General features: G+C 42.3%; 1 protein-coding gene across 2 annotated transcripts in view; it reads left to right on the top strand.

The window, feature by feature from the left end:
• The window catches only part of RPTOR (regulatory associated protein of MTOR complex 1), a 161088-nt gene that overhangs the window by 57743 nt on the left and 84907 nt on the right, over positions 1–18438 (top strand). For both annotated transcript variants that reach the window (XM_059828083.1, XM_059828082.1), the window contains exons 6-7: positions 885–1060; positions 7860–7919. In XM_059828083.1, the coding sequence (XP_059684066.1) occupies positions 885–1060; positions 7860–7919 (236 nt within the window). The remainder of the gene's footprint in view (positions 1–884; positions 1061–7859; positions 7920–18438) is intronic.

Here is an 18438-nt window from a genome sequence, read left to right as displayed (position 1 = left end):
GATTATGCCCAATTAAATATAAACTAATCAAGTATTGGAAAAGGATGTCTTATTAGAATAGTTCTAGATCTTGAGATGCAAAGACCTTACTTTACAGGGTTTTTTCGGTGTAACATTCACTGCGTAGAGCAGAAATTACCATGTTTTTTCCAGCCAGAGGAATATGTATAAGGACCTCGAACCCTTTTACTAAAGCACTGATTAAAACTTGTATCTGCTGATAGGTTAATATTTGCATTGCAGAAGACAGTGCACATTTCTCTTTCAGTTGTTTGTTTGGTTTGTTAGGGTTTTTTTTATTTTTGGGGTTTTTTGAATATAGTCTCTCTTCCTACATGCGGTAATTTTCTCTCTTCCTTTTCCCAGCTTGACCTTTTTGCTCTAGTGAAGTAGAAATATGTATGGGGAGAAACAGTATTCCTTTGGCTTACCAACATGAGCCATCTTTATGCTCCATGGCAGGAAATGCTGCCTAGTACAGCCAAATGAATTGCATTTTTCCATTTGAAGCTATTCTGCCATCTGTGGTGAATGGTTATGAGCCACAGGAAGGATGGGTTTTGCTTAAATGTGGAAGGAAGAATAATTAACCCAACTTGCTTCTACAGCACTTGATTCCAAGCTGGCAGATGTGAACTGAAGACTGAAGTGTTGATCCCAGCTCAGTCTGTTGCAGGTTGCTGGTTTTGGTGTGTGGTATTGTTATGGTAAATACACTTAAATGCTGTCAATGACATGTGAGATACAACTATGGCTGGTGCTACCATAGTCATAAATCCAGAGATCTGTCGCACTGTGACAGCTCTTCACTGGTTGTTTTCAAAGTGGTATGGAAATGAACTTGACTGAATTCACCACCTGAGTAATTTCCTTGATCTCTCCAGGTAGCTGCAATTAACCCAAACCACCCACTTGCTCAAATGCCGTTGCCTCCCTCCATGAAGAACTGCATTCAGCTGGCAGCCTGTGAGGCCAATGAATTGCTACCCATGATCCCTGATCTGCCAGCTGACCTTTTCACATCATGCCTTACTACGCCGATCAAAATTGCTCTGAGGTGGTGAGTATCTTTCCCATTACTGAAGGCAAGTGCATAATTTGTGTAGCTTGTCTGTGGAAGTGATAGATTTGTTAATCCAAACACTTCGTCTAACCTAAAGTTTCTCTGCGGTATTGAATTACAGGATTTGAACTATGCATTTGGGATGGCATTTTATTAATCAGAACTAGAAGGGTGAAAATATTGTTATCTTCTACTTATTACATTTTAGATTCCAGCTCAATATCTAGGTTTGCTCAGATTAAGGGATTTACTGTTCTGGGAATTAAATATCTGCTTCTTCAGAGAGCAGAAATAGTACATAGTGCAATACAACTTTTTGTAAATTGTCCTCTGTACAAATCATATTCCAAATATTGCAGTTGCTGTAAATAACACGGTAGCATTAAATAATGCTGTAGTGAAAGAAATTGAGCAATAAACCAAAAAAAGATGTTATGGAGTGACATACCGAGTTAATTAGGCAGAAAGATATAAAAGGCTCCTACAGATAGCAGGAACTTTTGAAGAGCAGTGTTCCTACCCAACAATGGAGAGGATCACGAGCAATTGTGGTGCCAGCTGAGGACATGGTGCAAGGGATCCAGCCTCTGCACCCTGGTACATAGCTCTGCCGATTCATTCCTATCAGCGCATTTCACTTGGTCCTCTCAAGGTTGTATGTAGTCCAGAATGAAAAACCTCAGGTCTTTTACTAGCCTGGGTTAAAACAGGCAGAAGCCTACGGATGTTGCAGGCAATGGTAAGCAATTGAGTGACCACAGCTTCAAGAGTTATTAGCTGTCTTTTGGAGATACTCAGAATAACTTACAATTCTTACAGTCTTTCTGACTTATATAAGCAACAAACTGAGCAAGTTAATTTGACCAGCTTCTGGGTTAGATAGATAGTGCCTTTGACTGATACCTTGTGCTTATGTGAGGGGCAGCACAAGACGTGTTTAATTTCCTGTCCCGGTTTTGATTCCCTGAGCTCAGAGGGTGTTTTGTCACAGAAGAGAGTCACAGCTTGAAAACACTGGCAGAAGTCTTGGATAATTTTGAGAAGCAGGGCAAAGAGCTTCAGTGACATTAGGAATATTTTCAAGGGAAGGTTTTTGAGCGACCTAGTGAGAAAATGAATTTTCTGACCCAGGTATCATGGACCAGGAGTCTGAATTAATGGGAGGCTAGCCTAGAGTTTCAGCCAAGGAATGGCAAACCTCTAAATAAGTTAGGCAGCTGTCTGCTCCTTTCATAGCTTTAAAATCCTTTTCATCTTACTTTCTCCTTCTTCTGTTGTAAAAACGAAACATTTTGTTGTTTTCCTAAGATACCGGTCTGGTTGCTGTACTAACTGCTCATCAAAACTCACAAGTGAGCACTTGCAGATACGCAACAGGATTGAGCCTGATGAATAGCCAGAGACATTTAATCTCATCTAATCCTGGGAGAATGATGTGCTTCCCTTCTGGGACAGGGGAAAGGAAAGAGGTTAACTTCCAATATACTGTGACAGCTCTTCCTTGGGAAAATGACTGCCTGGACACAGAGCGTCGCTAGCTTGCCCTTCCCGATGCTGATGTTGTGGTGGTAGGCTAGCTCTGAACTTGGCCTGCTACGCGAAAGTTCTCAAGCTGCCTGCATAAATCCTTCTCATTAAAAGCTAACGGAAGTTGCTATGTGGCAAAATTCCTTTAGGGGAACTTTGAGAAATGCTGTGGTTTATAAGCAGGAAAATGTGGTTGCAGGGAACTACTTTTATCATATGGCTGCTATCGGATCACCGCTATCCAAATGTGAAGGAGTGTAGACTTCTGCTGGTTTTATCTACGGAGGAACACTTTGAAATTTAACTGAACGTTCCACCTGGTTAGCTCAAGGCTAGCAGCAGGTGGCAATGAATGCAACCTGGTAAATACAAATCATGCTTTTTTAAAAATTACTTGTTGAATGGAGTCCACAACCAGTAAATAAAACAAAAAGTGACACAGGATTCAGCAAATCATAGAATCATTTAGGTTGGAAAATACCTTTAAGATCATCAAGTCCAACCATAAACCTGACACTGCCAAGTCCACCAAATGAGGGTTTGAGTTCGGGTTCCAGGGAGAGTGTTTTCACCAAAGCACCGTGTTACTGTGGAGAGAAGAGGGGGAAACAATTGCTTTTGAGGGCGGATACGCTGCAGCTTGCAGTTACTCTGAGTAACTCATGGTTGGGCATGTGTGTTAAATCAATACCATGCGGACACAGTGACACCACTTAATTTCTGTTGTTTTCGCTAATTCACAAAATCTTTGTGGGAATCCCTAGCACAGGCTTTGATGCCTGTTGGAGATGATCTGGTTTCTAGCAAACTGAAGCTTTGTAAGTGAAGTGAAAGCTATTGACATTGGGACTCAGGGTTCTCCTTCCCTTGCAAGTATAAGAACCATACTTCACAGTTTGTGCCATACTTAAGTGAAAATGCTGCGGCTCTGCAAGAGGTTTTGTTTCTTTGTTTGTTTTCAGTTTGGGGGGTTATTTGGGTTTTTTTTGGTTTGGTTTTTTGATTTGGAAGTCCCCTCCAAATATTTAAACTGCTTACACAACAGTGTTTATTGCACAGTTTATATATACCGAGAAAGGAGTGTTTTTGGATATTATGATCTGTTCAGGAATTTTCTGTTACTTCATCTCCATGGGAACGTGGCTGAGGGAGTGATCAGGGCAGGCTCTCAAGCAGAGCTACACCTGGCAGAAGCATGAGGTATTCTCAGACTTGTCTCGTTTGTGTTTGACAGGAAACGCATTTGTAAAAATGCCACTCGGGAAGGATTTAAAACTATTAACTTCAGGTGTTCTTGGGGCTGATGCTGGTAGATGCGATGCAAACTCCTGGATAGTAAAGCATTCCCTGCTACATCTAATCTGATGGTTATGTATGTTGCTTACTGCACACACAAAAAAAATCTCCTCTAGTCTCTGATGAAGATTATGCTCGTTTTATATTCCCTATTGATTGGCATTGTTGCGGTTGTGTTTTTATCCATGCGAGTCCTGTAAATAATAAGTGCTTGCTTGCGGAGCATTGTTATTCACTGCTGTTAAACGCAATACGTGCAAAGCCAGATCCTCCTCCTGTACTCCAGCTGTTTGATGTGTTGGTATCCTGAAGCAGACAGTTAACCAAAAATAAGGATGTAAACCTTTGTCATTAAAACTTACTTTTTACTTCAGTCTAGCCCTTTTACTAAAGCTGGTCCAGAACCCTGCAGAATTGCTTTTGAAATATAACATTTTTGTGCTTTGGGACTGACAGGCTAAAGAGGTTTCACATGCTGAATTTATGGGCAAATAAAATTTTGATGAATAAATTTCTATACATCCCATTTTGCGCTCTGTATTTTAAGTAAACAACTGATGGACAAAACCACTTATCAGATGGAGTTGCAGCTGCATCTACTTCAGTCTAATTTCAGGGAAAGAAAAATTGATGCTGGTAAGAGAAGCACAGGTCAATCATGCCCTTCCGAATGCCATGCATGAAACTCTTAATGACAGTCTGACAATTCCAGGAATCCAGTGTGTGAATTCTGGCTAACTTGACACTGATTAGCTTCATGTGTAGTGACTGTTGTCAGCCGACGTATTCCAAATATATGTTGTAACTATATATAACTATATATGAGGCAAGCTTAGAGATAAGCCGTATGGATTGTTAATCTTGACTGATATATTATCATCAGTCCCTTAAGACCTAAACAAGCTGCAATTACATTTTCACAGTTTTACACATCAGGGAGAAGGCTGTCCTTGTCTAAATTATCTTAAGGACCCTATGGTTTTGAACCCTGAAGTCCCACTCGTAAGAGTAATAGGGCTCCTGAAAAGTGCTGGAAAACCCCCAAGCCAAAAAGAAACAAAAGGTTTGGGAACTGCTCAGACTCCGGAATTTCAGATATGCAGTTTGCACATCAGAACTCAAATACAGCAAGCTTGTAAGTGCACGGAAAAAAGAGCTTGACCTGTGACAGCTGTGGGTCAATTAAAATAAACATTTGAAGTGTGGGGTTTTTGCCTAATATGTTTGTTTTGCATTTCTGCTTGAGATTTTGGGGGTTAACTGAGCCAATCCTCTGTCCCAAATTTATTTAGAGAAACTAAATTGAGTTTCAAAATATTCCTGTGGTATCTGAGCGGAACCCAGTTGAGCATTGTTGTGTGTATTTCTGGTTTTCTTCTTTATTGCCTGGCATTTTCTGGTTTGTTTACATGCAGCTCTAACGTATTTTGCCTGATGTTTGTGATGACGACACCAGCCATCACTTGAGGCACCACATTTAGAGCCTTGGAGTGCTGAAAGGGGGTTGCAGATACAGGATGAGGAACATTTTGTTTACGAGTACATTTTCTTGGCAGTCGGTGGTTGTTAGAGAGGACATGCAGACAGTCTGTGACTGCTTAAATGGGGTTTTAATGAACTAGTATCTTTCAAAATGTTCAGGGCGATGGTGGGTGCTTTATAAAAGAAATACTCTAACAGTCCCCGTATATACAAAAGCAGTAAGCGCTTGCTGCTTTACTCCCGTTCTGGTGAATATCGAACAGATCCGTGGTCAGGGCAGAAAGGGTGGTTTTTCACGAGTCAGCCGCAATCTGGTTTTATTTTGTCATCTTTGAGGAGCCAAGAGCTCAAATGAAGTAACTGAAATCTAAGCTTGTTTACATGTTGCACCCAGTGCAAGACTCGCAGCTCCCTGCGGAAGTGCTAAATGACAGCTGCAGAACGCGTTTAGATGTGAAAATACCTGTTTATAGCTGACCCTCACAGTGTGCCTATCCCGCTGTTGCAGGAGTTGTGGGAAAGGCTTGGCAGCGTGGCATTTCTCCTGTGGTGTGTCCTGGATGTCTGCATGCGTGGGGTGAGCTCTCTGCTTCTAATCCAACGAGCTGTAATCAAAAGCCTTGTGCTTAGGAGAAGTCCTTGCAAAAAGGAGGCTGATGGATTTGTTTGCCCTGTGGCAAATGCACTCTGCTGCCCAGCGAGAGCCTGCTCATCAGTTCCCAGGCTCCTGCCGCCCGGCCTGGAGGAGACCGGCTGTGCTGAGCAGGGTTAGGATGCTCGTCCTTTTTTTACATTGTGTCTTACAACGCTGTGCAGCACTGTCCTGTTCGTTTGTGAGCCTGTAAGGTATTGCTAAGTGAGTGAAGTTACGTCAAGTCACAGCTCGGATGAGAGGTTTCCGAAGTAAATGCGAAATACTGCGTGACGTGGTGATCGGTGGGACTCTCCTTTCTTTATGGAAAGCAAATGTGTAACAGTATAGAGTTACGCTGACTCTGTTGTGGTCCTCCTTGAGATATGTGGTGATGTAGAGGCATCGAGCAGAAGAGTTAGAAAGTCTTTTGGCATCCTTAGTCTGTAGGGAGGCTCCAGCCCGATTCCAGCGACCTCATTCTGCCGTGCTGAATGCTGCCTGCAGTTTTTCTTTGAGAGGGGTATTTCCCTGCGTGGTTCTGTAAAGCAGCGCGGTAAGATTTTTATAGTTTAGCAGATTGTATAGGGATCCCACTGTAGTGTTTGTAGATAGCTTTATGACTTTTTTTTTTTTACGATGGATGGAGCACATGTCAGAAAAGCAGCCTGGAGACCACTTAGCTTTCCAGAGCCCCTCCCTCTTCTCGGCAGTAACGGATGTCCTGCAGGCAGGGGATGCCACGAGAAAACTGGAGGGTCCTCAAGATTTCAGAAATGGGCTCTGCACATCTTGCCTTTAAAGAAGTAATTGTTCTCTCCTTTACCTGGGGAAGAACCTTTTGGATGTGGATATCGTGGCTCTGGTGAAAGGAGGGACTCCTGCTGCAGCAGCTCCGGCCGCTGCTGGATGCGGGAGGTGGGTTTCCTGGGCAGCCGAGCCCTCCCGGAACCTCGCTGCCCGCCGAGCTTTCCTCCTGGGCAGAGTGAGGCATAGGGGTTAAATATCAACTTACATTACACTGATGGGTAAATTCTTCATTAAAGAACAGAGGGTGGATTTCTGAAATGCTGGGAAGGTAGTGATACCACTGAGGAAGTAATTTCTCCAGTTGAATTTGCTGGTTTTTCTTCCCAGATCTATTGTTTCCCACTTCTGCCCTCGGGGCAGAAAACGTATCCCCAGAGTTTTGGAGGAGGGAGTCAAGCGCTCGGAAATGGGCCGGCAGTCGTGCTGTCCTCCCACGCTCGCTTGGGTTTAGTGACTCTCGGGATTTTCTAGGCACAGCGAGTGGTGGTGCTAACAGGGCTTTGCGTTTCCCAGGGCCGGCGTTCCTGAGGTAGTGGTATTTGTAATGCTGAGGAAATGGAGTCAGCATTTTTTTTTAATTAAATAACTGAGGTGTTTGAACTTGCCGCACCCCTCTCGTTCCCTCCCTTTCTCACTTTCCTGCCTGCAGTGCCAAATCTCTTCAGGGAAACCCAGCCAACGCTAATCATTATTCCAGAAGCATAAACCTCCTCGGCTCTCGTGTCGTCTTGCTCCTCCCGAGAGACCGTGCTGGATGACTGTGAGCCCTTTTCCCTCCCGCTATGTGTTGGAAAACTTGTCACCGTGACAGTTACAATACCCCAGTTTTGACACCTGACGATGGAAATCGCCGCATAATCATGAGCGTGACAAATATTGAGGGCCTTGTTTGATTTTTTTTTTTATTATGCTGTGGCAAAGTTTTCTACCCAAATACCCTTTTAAAAGCAGAAGCACTGTAATAAAGCAACCTTCTTCCATATTCTTTCCACAGAACCTTGTCATTAAATATTCAATTAGCATGTTTTATTTTTATTCTCTTCTCCACAGGTTCTGTATGCAGAAGAGTGTCAGACTGGTGCCAGGAGTCACACTGGATTTAATAGAGAAGTAAGCCAAATTTTATGAATATTTTGTTTTTCCTGTTGCTCTTAATTTCCTCATTATTTCTCACGTTTCTCTGGTTTGTCTGCGAGGAGATTTCTTTGGCAAGCTTTTTGCAGAGTCTTGTACCTACAGTATTTGTCATTTCTTGCCTTACCGTATGTTGCTGAAATAAGCAGTGGCCGTAAAAGCGAGCCATAAAAACAGCTGCTCTGGGGCTTTGCTCGGCGAGTTCAGAGTCCCATAGCTCTTGCCGCTTGTGCTGTCATCCCAGCCCAGCCAGAGAAATGGCAACTGCAGACACGGATTGTGGCTGTGTTCCTGGAAGTCCAGCACTGAAAAGCCGCGTGTGTGACTGGTTGTGGCGTGGGTTTTGACCGTGGGAGCGTTGACAGAGGAGATGTGCTCATACACCCCACGTCACCAAAACCAACTAATGAAGAGAAAAACACTTAAGCAAAAATACTGTTTTTCACTTTGTCACTATGCTGCCCTGCTATTCTTTGCCCGATAGTGTGGTTATGTTTCAGACTTAACACCGTTGAAACGTTACAATCTTTTTATCCAGTCGATATTTGAGCATAATTACTGGTTCTCAGGCAGCTGAGGCAAACTGATTAACCAGGACAACTATTCTTCAAATTCTACTACAGTTTATACTGACAAGGTAAACTTTGAAATAATAATAACTGTCCTCTATAGTCTTTGCTGGTTTTTAAGACATTCTTTTTTTAAAGGGAAGCATATTCCCAAAGACAGGGCAGTAGATGCTCGCAGCCACGGGATGCAGGGGTTCTGTGCTCCCTGCAGCTTGTTTTTGAATGCCCTATTCTTGGAACACTGATACGCACATGCAAACTGTCTGGGAGTGCTTAATTAAAGATCATCCATTCAATTGCTGAGAATTTTGACTCTAGAAATGCTGTTGTTGAGATTAATTAGGACTCTTCTGACACATGGATATCCAGATTCCAGTTACCATCTTTTGTCTAAGATGAAAACTGTAGAATTGAAGGGCATCCTGACAGGGGTTAGGAGAACAGGAATCTGGATAATAGGCGTGAATCCTTGATAGAAATAAATTATCATACTTCCTTGTTTTTTAATAAGCTTCTGCATGGTGTAGCAAAGTGCAGCAATCATTCATTGCTCGTGCTGCCAATAGCAAATTATCTGTTATAGCAGAAGCAATGAGGGTAAGATTGCATCAGCTAAAATTCCTTGTTTGGTTTTTGCTTTAGTAAATTGTTCCATGTTAACTTGCATGTTTTACATTCAGATGAGGTTAAAAATGCTTCTCAATGCTACTGGCTCTTCCACAATGTGTACTTTAGAATAGTCAGGCTCATCAGTAGTGTGTAGGTTTTTAATCATGCTAATTTTATATGTGAAATTTTGATTATCCTATCTCATCTCAGTTGGGCAAGCTAAGCAGTGATTCCTGTAAAGCTGTATTTCAGAGGCACTAATCTTGCCAAAATAAAAATAATTTTTCGGTTTACAACTAAAGTAATAGAGACAGGACCCCAGCTATTGAAAGAAGTGTTAGAGCCGTTTTCAGAGATACGTCAGTCTAGGAGAAGGTCCGCCACCGGATATTTTTTTCTCTGAAAGCCATTGTGAAAATGTCATGGGTTTTGTTTTTCTTTTGGTTTTAAGGAGATGAGAAGCAGGAAGGAAATCTACCCGGGGTTAACCTTGCTTCGCCTACGTACGCAGAGGTGTGCTAACAGGGGGTTTTGGGGTGAGGAGGTTAGATGGTCCTGAAGTTAAAAGCTATTTTGTGGTGGAAAGTTGTGTCGTTCCCTGACTGTTGTTCAAATGGGCCGGCTGAAGGGGATGTTGCTTTGGCTGTCTCTGGCTGTTGGATGGCAAACGTAAGCAGAAATTCTTCCTGAACTGATGGGCTCATCGTTAGCGCAGACTGAGATCACCTCAGGCCACTGGATAACTGTGTTCCAGAACAATGACTGTATTATCTTAACTGCAATTAACATATTGCTACAAGGGTGTACCTGATCAAAGAACATATGGCGAGGGTCAAGGAAGGTGTGAGCCAGGTAGCTCAAGAATCGGCTTCACTGAACACTCAGATGTGCTGCTGAGGGTTAAATACTCTTTAAATAATGGTTTACTGGCAAAAAAAAAATCTTCGGTATTCTTGTTGGTAATACCCCAGCACACATGCATTCTTTAAAGGCTGTCTTCATGGAAAGCATGCCAGAAGTAGGATCCTGTGGATATCAAATATTTCAACCTCATCATCATAATCTGCTACATATATCAATTATAGAAAACACATGGTTTTTATTACAGTCTTGAGATAGGCAATCCAGGAAGTATTCTAGGCCTATGTGTTTATTGTAATTTATAATTTAGTTGTCTTTAAAAGTGGGGAGAGAGTTTATATTGCAATTAAGCTGCAGGCTTTGGGATGAAATTAGGCTGCACCTTCTTTGAAGGGCTCAGATTTCTAGTTATCTAGGCCAAACCAGCGTCCTGATGAATAAACCTGCGCTGTGTCCTGATGAGCATTTATATTACAGATCTTCTGAGATGAAGCCAAAATAATCCCTAGTTTAGAAGTAAAGATCTTTGCTGGAGCCAGACAATAAAATATAAAGAAAAAAGGAAGAAAAACTATGTTGGAGGAGTGCTAGGAATTTAGGATTCTCTGGCTGCCACTTCATAAGACTCTTCGGTGGCAGCATCGCTGTCAGGCATTCCTACTGCCTTGGTGGGTCTTTTCTGCTTGATCACAGGCCATCCTGTCATCTGTGCTGGCACAACTTGTTGTGTGGCTGCTGAGTGAAATGAACGGGGGCTTTGTTCTGTTTTTCAAAAATTTTTGGAAAAAGTCCTAAGGAATGGTTTAACTTGGTGTAGGGTGGGAATAGGAAGCTGGGTGCCGCGAATCAGGGATGTACAGGAATGCTTTAATCTGTATGGCTGCATTAGGCTCCCTCTCCTGAAACCACATTCTCAGGAGAGCAGGAACGGCATGTTGCTTTCCTGGGATTTTTTCCCTGAGTCCGTTTTGCAGAGAGAGGGAATTCTCTAAACAAAAATCCTGGTGACCCGAGAGCTGTTCACGCTTCTGGTGGGGCTGCTTAGAAGACGGTCTTTTCAAATGACCACATGAATATGGTGCCACGATCCGCTGGAAGGGAGCCTAGTCCCTTGCTGTCAGGGTTTTGTGACAAAGGACCTTTTCTGAATGTCAGCTCTGAGCCACGTAGGCAGGAGCACTGTGGGAGAAATTCGTCTGCTGCAGTGTGTGCTGTTGCTGTTGTGAGAGCAGAGAGCCCATCTCTAGGCTGTCATTCACCAGCACAAAATCCATTTATAAAAATCACCAGAAATAACCAATCTGAGACTAAAATTAATTTTGTTTCCACTTTAAGTATTGTCGAATGTCACAGACTGGAAATTACTAATGTTTTACTGTCTATTGATTATTGATGAGTAATGGTTCAGTAGGAGCCAATTTAAAGGCGAAGTAGGAAAAATAAAATCCCAAGATGTCACACAGCAGAAGAAATGTAATTGGAGAAAATGTAGAAATTATACTGTAATATAACAAATACCTTTGGTGCGTGCCCTCAGAACTTAGCTCATCAGTTGCCTTCGGGATGGTAAATCGGAGGGCAGGCAAAGGAGAGCTACTGGTTAGTATCATAATTTTTTTTTTCCCCAGGTGATCCCCGTAGCAAATATCAGCTACTCCAGTCCCTTGTAGTAACTTTTCCTCTGCCAGGCTGGCATGCTGCGTGTGGTGCCTGGAGGGATCTAGGTTAACACCGCCCCGACCGGAGTGACCACGAGCAGCAGGTCAGGCTGAGCCCACGGGGTAACCGGGGAGATGCGGAGCGCGCCCTGGTCCCGGCTGCCCCGGTCGCTGCGCCGGGTAGACGAGTGTTGCTTTAGCACTCTCCTCTCAAAGTTTAAGACGAACGGCAGCTTTTTGCTAACTTTTCGAAGCTAGCGCATCAGTCTCTGAAGCGAGTTGGTTGTGTGGAAAGTCATTGGAAATGACGGTTTGTTTGAAAAAGTCAGAAGGACAAAAACTGGCTCAGTATGGTAACGATCTTCCTGACCGTACTTCTCTTTATTTAAACAAAATTGTTGTTGCTGTGTAAGAAAATGAGGCCAAATGCTAAATTGGAATTGTATTTCCATCAAGATACAATATTGCCTTCTAAAATACACTGCCTACCTGCTGCGAGGAAATACTGCCAGAGCTGTCGGTACTTAGGCTTGGCAGAAGCCGGCAAGATTCGTAACTAGATGGAGAAAGGCATTTGATTAAAAGAAAAAAGTTCTGTTATTTTCAGCGGGACTAGACAGGGACAAATACTGTTGCCTCCCGGGCGAGTGACTAAAGGCAGCTGAAGGCAGGATAGTTCTGATGTTGACAGGACCATGATCTCTCTGTAGCAGGTCTGTGTCATCACAGCTACCACGAGTTAAGATGTCTTTGCAGATATTTAATCAACCGTCTGCTAGTCCAAATTCTGAAATACTGCAGCCTGTGTTTTTATATTTATTATTTTATTTATAGTTTTTCCACTATAATTCTTGGTTTGCCTTTAGACCCAGGTTAGGTAGCATTCAGCCCTTTGTTTTCTGGAAGAAAATTCAGTAGAAGGCATTAGAGAGTGTTACAGAATGTAAGTGTTTTATTAAGTAGTATTAGCCACAGTATAACAAGGATGCTCTGCCACACTACCTGTTGGTAATGTCGCTCATTAGTACTTGAGTTGAGGAAGAACTTTGCTTTTGAAGGTGTTATTCTGAAGTTTCTGTTCTGTAATAAATCTGGTTTTATTGAAATAGAGTATTTAATTTTATCACCACTCTTACAGGGTATCAGTCTCTAGTGTAGGCAAAGCCTATTGTAAATACAAAGTGAAGATCTTATTCAAAAGGATGGTTTTCATGGCAACACTTCTTCATGTCTTTATACAGAGAGATGACTGAATTAGCACTAGTGTACAAAGCCTTACCAGCACTCTTGAACAAATAATTTAAGAACCTCAAACGTTTTGTCTCTCTCAAGTAGCTTGCCAAGGTTTCGGGAGCCCAATCACGGCACGCCTGTATCATTCATGTTATTTTGTGATGAGGACATGTTGTCTTTGAGCACGTTAACTGTGTTGATCCTGTCTAAGCAGCTTGTGCCAGTTCAAGGGACTTTGACAGCAGATATCCTGTCTGTGTTACTGTTTTACCATTTTCCGTGGTATACTCTCTCCCTTTTTTTTTTCCTGAAAGAGGGAAAAGTGAAATATACTTAGGGTTTTTTTTCCCAAAACTGAAATTATTGCGAATGTTTGCAGGTATACATTGACGCCAAACCATCTTGTTTTCTGAACTCTAGGTATGATATTGCGTATCCAAATGTTGTTCATCTTATATTCCAAAAGTAGAGATAGTGATGGAGCCCATCCAGAGGGAAAACCTGGCATCCTTTGAAGTAAATGCTTCCCCTGTAATTAAAGTGATTCATGGGATTTTGCTAAATTTCTGACAGGGACATTGATGGTTACACCTAGCACGAGCTCTTTAGTGACCCTGACATTTTGTAGTCCTCTCTTTTCACAATAGACTGCCGTGATTTAGGTCTCTGTGAAGGCGTCTGTCAGGCAGTTGATGGAAGAAGCAATTGAGAGTCCAGAGATGTTAAATTGCGGCGAGCAGCCGAGACAGCCTGCCCTTTTTTCCTTTTCTTCCACTCCCTTGAAAATAGTTTTTACAAATGAGGTCTGCTTTGTCCTTACTGTCAAAGGCTCTCGCTGATTATCGAAGCATAATGTGAAAGACATCAGGAGAAGTGATACCAAGATGATAGCAATATTCCTTGCGGGGAAAAACACTTTCTGGAGCCTTGTGACGTTCTGGTTACGTAGATGCATGCCCAAAAAGAAATTAAAAGAAGCTTTAGTTTGTAGCCACAGGATGGATTTGAAAGAACACATTGTATGAGGGAAAGGTACTCACCCCAAAATATTTCATCTGAAAAATGACATTAAGTAAATTTGTGTAGTGGAACTTTATAAAAATAACAAAAGTGACGTGACCTCTACTTCTTTAAGAGAGGTATGGATGATGTTTAGAAAAAAACCCACCAAACCCATAACTGATTATTTCAAGTAAGTCTTTATAACTGTGTGAAGAAACAAATAGGAGATTGCTGTATGTCTCTTGTGACTTTGTAGTGTGGGTTGTTGGTTGTTTTAATGTGGTGCTGTGGTGCAGCTCTCCTGGCTGGGGGGAGGTTGGTACCTCTGAGTTCTGGTGCGTGGAGACGAATTCGTCTGATGTGTGTTTAGCTGGTGGTCGGCTGATTCACTGTCCCTCATCAGAGTATTTTCGAGTGCAATCTGAGAGTTAAGAATCACTCTTCTCTTGCCTTTGGAAGCTTAAACTTTAATTCTCAAAGATGATTAAGATCAACTGTCATTGAGTAATACTGTGTTAAAAATCCCTTCCTTGGATCACTCAGCTTGTCACTGGGGTATTACAAACTGTCCTCTGGTTTCTGGGATGAGAGTTTGAGTAGTCCCATCTCGGAACAGAAAATACGTTGTGTTTATTTTCATCTGCCGATTTACAGTGCTGACAGTTCCAACTTTAATTGATTCCTCTGTGCAGTGCAGAGAACAGCCCTGCTGCCAGGTCCCTTCAAAATCTGAAAGCTCTGGTAGGGTTTTGCGCAGTTATGGACGTGTATCGCCTTTCCTTCTTGTGCTATTCCCCACGCGCTCTCTGCCCTCACCATTAACACCTAACGCAGAGGTTTTCAAAGCGCTGCACAGCATTAATCTTCGCAATGCTGGAGCTAGGTACAAAATTGGTATCTTCCTGACTATGTATGAGGGCAGAAAGAAAATGAACTCACCTGATGCCATGTAAGATGTAGGAATGACATCCTATTCATTTCTGCTTCTTGACTGCACTCCCCCGTAGGTAGCTGTATTTTCTGTGATTCTTGCAGTCACTCTTAGAAAGGACAGTCATATTGTGGAAAAATACCAAATGCATTTTAAAATCCAAAATAAAACCTATGGTATACTAATGACTAGTTATTTTAAGTCTTTAAATACAAAAACCAAGAAGCATACCTTGTTCCCCAAGAAAGCAGATTATTCAAGTCACAAGGAGTTGCCAAGGTTGGGCTGCTAGCAGCAACTTTGGATTTCAGCCTGCCATTCCCACTTAATACCATCAGTGCGGTACGTATCGGCTCACAATCTGCGTTTAATAAAGAGAATTTGCTATGAATGGTGCGCAGAACTCTCCATCTGGTGTAAAGATTCAAACTCCTCTGTGAAACATCCTATTTCTGTTTCCACTGAAAACTGGCTTGAAAGTGGCCATCAAATGGTGTAAGCTCAGCATTTGGCTTGCTGGGGAATCTCAGCAAGGATCGCTTTGGTTTCTAATTAATAACATTCTGACTTAGGAAAGGCTGCTATTTTGCTGCAGAGGGTGTTCTGCAATGCAAATATTTATGTGAAATCCTCACAAGAGCAGTTGTGTGGCCTTGTGTTCCCTCTGCTTGCTCTGGGGGATCAGTTAACAAACACTGTTTCAGAGATGTGTATTTTTTCCTCTGATGTCAAGACAGACAGGAATTTTTTATCAGATGTTAATTTCTAGCTGGTTTAGAAACTATTTGTACAAGGGAATAGGCTTCCTCTGAACCTGCATGGAAATAATACTGCTGTACGTATCAGAAGAATAAGTTGCCGTAGACAAAGCGCTTGCTTCGTGTAGTTTGTCTTGATACTTTTGATATTTGAAAACTTGTTAGAGAGGGGAAGCTAGGGTGCGTTAGGATTAAATCCGTAGGACGGCTTACCGCTTGGGTGCGTGTTTCTGGAACCTCCCTGTCCTAGGTCTCATACTTTCTTGGGGGCAAAAAGCTGTGCTTGAGAGTGCCAGGTTGCGTTTGTGTATTTGGGTGTCTGAGTATTAATATGACAGCCCAGGACCAAGTCTGTTGGTCTTGGTGGGGTGGGTTTTTTGGGGTCTTTTTCTTCTTTTTTTTCTAGTTTTTATGAGAAGCAAATAAGCATAAGGAAAGCTGATCAAGTTGGAGGCAGAAGCCGAGAGATAGTGAAGAACAGTTTACAACCACGTTTCTTCCTTTAGGTAGCGTTGTGGTATGCTGATTTTTGAGTCACAGTAGACTATCGTTTGCTTTCTTAAATCACAGAAATCAGATTGCACGTTTGGACCTCATGTCTTATTACAAATGAACAAATACAGTATGAGATCTTGGTTCAGCTCCTGGATGAAATAAATTTGAGTGACTTTTTTCAGTCTACGAAAGCAAGATCCTGGACCCTGGAACAGCAAGATTCCTCGTGGAGCATTGCTGTTCCACCTTCAGCGCATGTGTTTCGATCAGGCCATTGTCTCTGCTGTACTGATGCTTAGAATAATAAATGTTAAGCCCAGAGGAGACCATTACTTTGTCTTCTCTGACCTTCTGCATACGCTGGGCTACAGAATTTCACCGGGTTACTCCTCAGCAGAGCCAAATAACTCATGCTGCTCTGAAGTGTGTATGCCTTGTACCTTTGAAAGATGAAGATTGAATTGCTTCCCTTTCTTTTAATGGTCAAGTGCTCTTCTTTCTTTCTCCACTTGTGTAAAGTATTTGTTGGCACCAGGATTTTTCTCTCTTGTAGGTGTTTATCCACAATGTTCAAGTTGTTCCTTGGTAGGGTAGATAGAATGACCTCCTTACATTTCTCACTGTATGACATTCATTCACTATCTTTTTTTCCTTTTAAGCTTTTTCTGTGCCTTCTATATTTTGTATGTCCTGTTTTTAAGCAGTTTAAATGAATGCCAAAATGTGACTACTAGGGCAAAACATTCTAGTATCAGTCTCAGTGGTACCAGGCAAAATGACCTCTCTGCGCAGTGCTCGCTCCCTTGTACAAGACGTGCTGCTGCGCCACTTTCTTGTCGTAAGGATCCGTGCTGGGTTTCTATCCATTACTGTTCCTTAATGCTTCGGGCTTTCCTAGGTAAACTGGTGTTTCTTTGGAGGGGCCTGTTTTTTGGTTCTGTTTTTTACTGCTTGATGAGTCTTCATGCCACATCGAAATTTTACAGCAAAGAGTTTCTTTTATCTATAGATATCATTTTTAAAAACATAGTGAGCATACTGCTGTAAAACTTCAGAATCCAGGATTTAAGGGACCTGTGTACTGACGCCAGTGATTTTCAAGAGAGGTTAACAACTCGGCTTTTCTTAGAATCTTCTATTAAACGCAAGTTGTCTTATAGCCAAAATATACAGACACCTACGTGTGTCTGTGTGTGTGCACAGGTATGGTCACAGAAGGGCCTTCACTGTGAGAAACCAAATGTTGCAGTCCCACACTACTTAGGTATACTGTAATCACCCTCTGGATTTAAGGGAGTGCACTTAAAAGTGTTTATTTATTGAATGCTCATGTAACATGCAGCTGGAGTATCTCTAGTAGAATCATTAGTTGGCACTCTGCTTTTGCTTTGTTTGAGGAAGGGGATGTCTGTGTGAATAGTTCAGGTTTTTGCAGGATTTATTTTCTCCTATCTAAAATATCATCTTAAAAAGAACCCTAAAACCTTTGCTCACTTTCACTGCATACCTTGTGTATGAGCAGGGACAAGAGGAGAGCGCTGTTTGGAAAGATGCCATCCCCTATATTTATTAGTGCCGCTTTTTTCTATTTCAAAATATTTAATACAATTAACAATTGAACTCCTCAGCGTTTTTAGTACCTTACTACACCACAAATAGGCTCCTGATATGTCTTGCTGACGGCATTTTGATATTCTTAGGGTTGAAACTACATTCCCAGCTGCAGGCCGGGTAGATGTGCACATTGACCAGCTGGAGGAAGAGCACGAGATGCTGTGGGTCGCAGAAGAGCTTGCAGCAGCAGTGGCAGTGCCTGCTGTTTGCTTCCCTTGCATGCTGCGCTGCCGGACCCCGGCCCTTCGGGGGAAAGGAATCTGTTCTCTTTGCAGGGGGGAAGAACACAATGTGAAAGAAAATAATTTTGGTTTATTATTTTATACTTTGTAGGCATGTAGGTGCTGTCGTGGCACAAATGGATAAGATTGAAGTGACTACACACAGCATGCGTAGACTACCACTACACTGAAACCTGGATTAAGCAAATCCTTTTCCCTAGGCAAGCATCAGACCTTGTCTGTAGCCAGCGAGGAGTAAAATGTGGTGCCTCCGTTTGTGCTGAGACTTTGCAGCAGGAGAGCTCCAGAATGCAGCGCTCAGCAGTGTTTTGGTTTGTTCCTTAGAAGGTGCTTTTCAAAGTGGTGTTTTCCACTCTGGGTTTAGTAATGCCTGATTTAGAAAATTTAGAAAGAATGTGTCTTTTGCTGTTGAGTTTCTGTGGGGCAATATGTTAATCTTAAATTAGGTTAAGGAATTGGCATTCAAGTTACTGATTTCCATGAATGCCAGTGTATTAATTGGAAAGTTCTTCATTGCAGAAAA

Source organism: Gavia stellata, chromosome 22, assembly GCF_030936135.1.
Source record: "Gavia stellata isolate bGavSte3 chromosome 22, bGavSte3.hap2, whole genome shotgun sequence".
In the NCBI taxonomy this organism is placed as follows: domain Eukaryota; kingdom Metazoa; phylum Chordata; class Aves; order Gaviiformes; family Gaviidae; genus Gavia; species Gavia stellata.
Note: the sequence above shows the minus strand (reverse complement) of the source record. Positions and strands in the feature narration are given on the sequence as shown.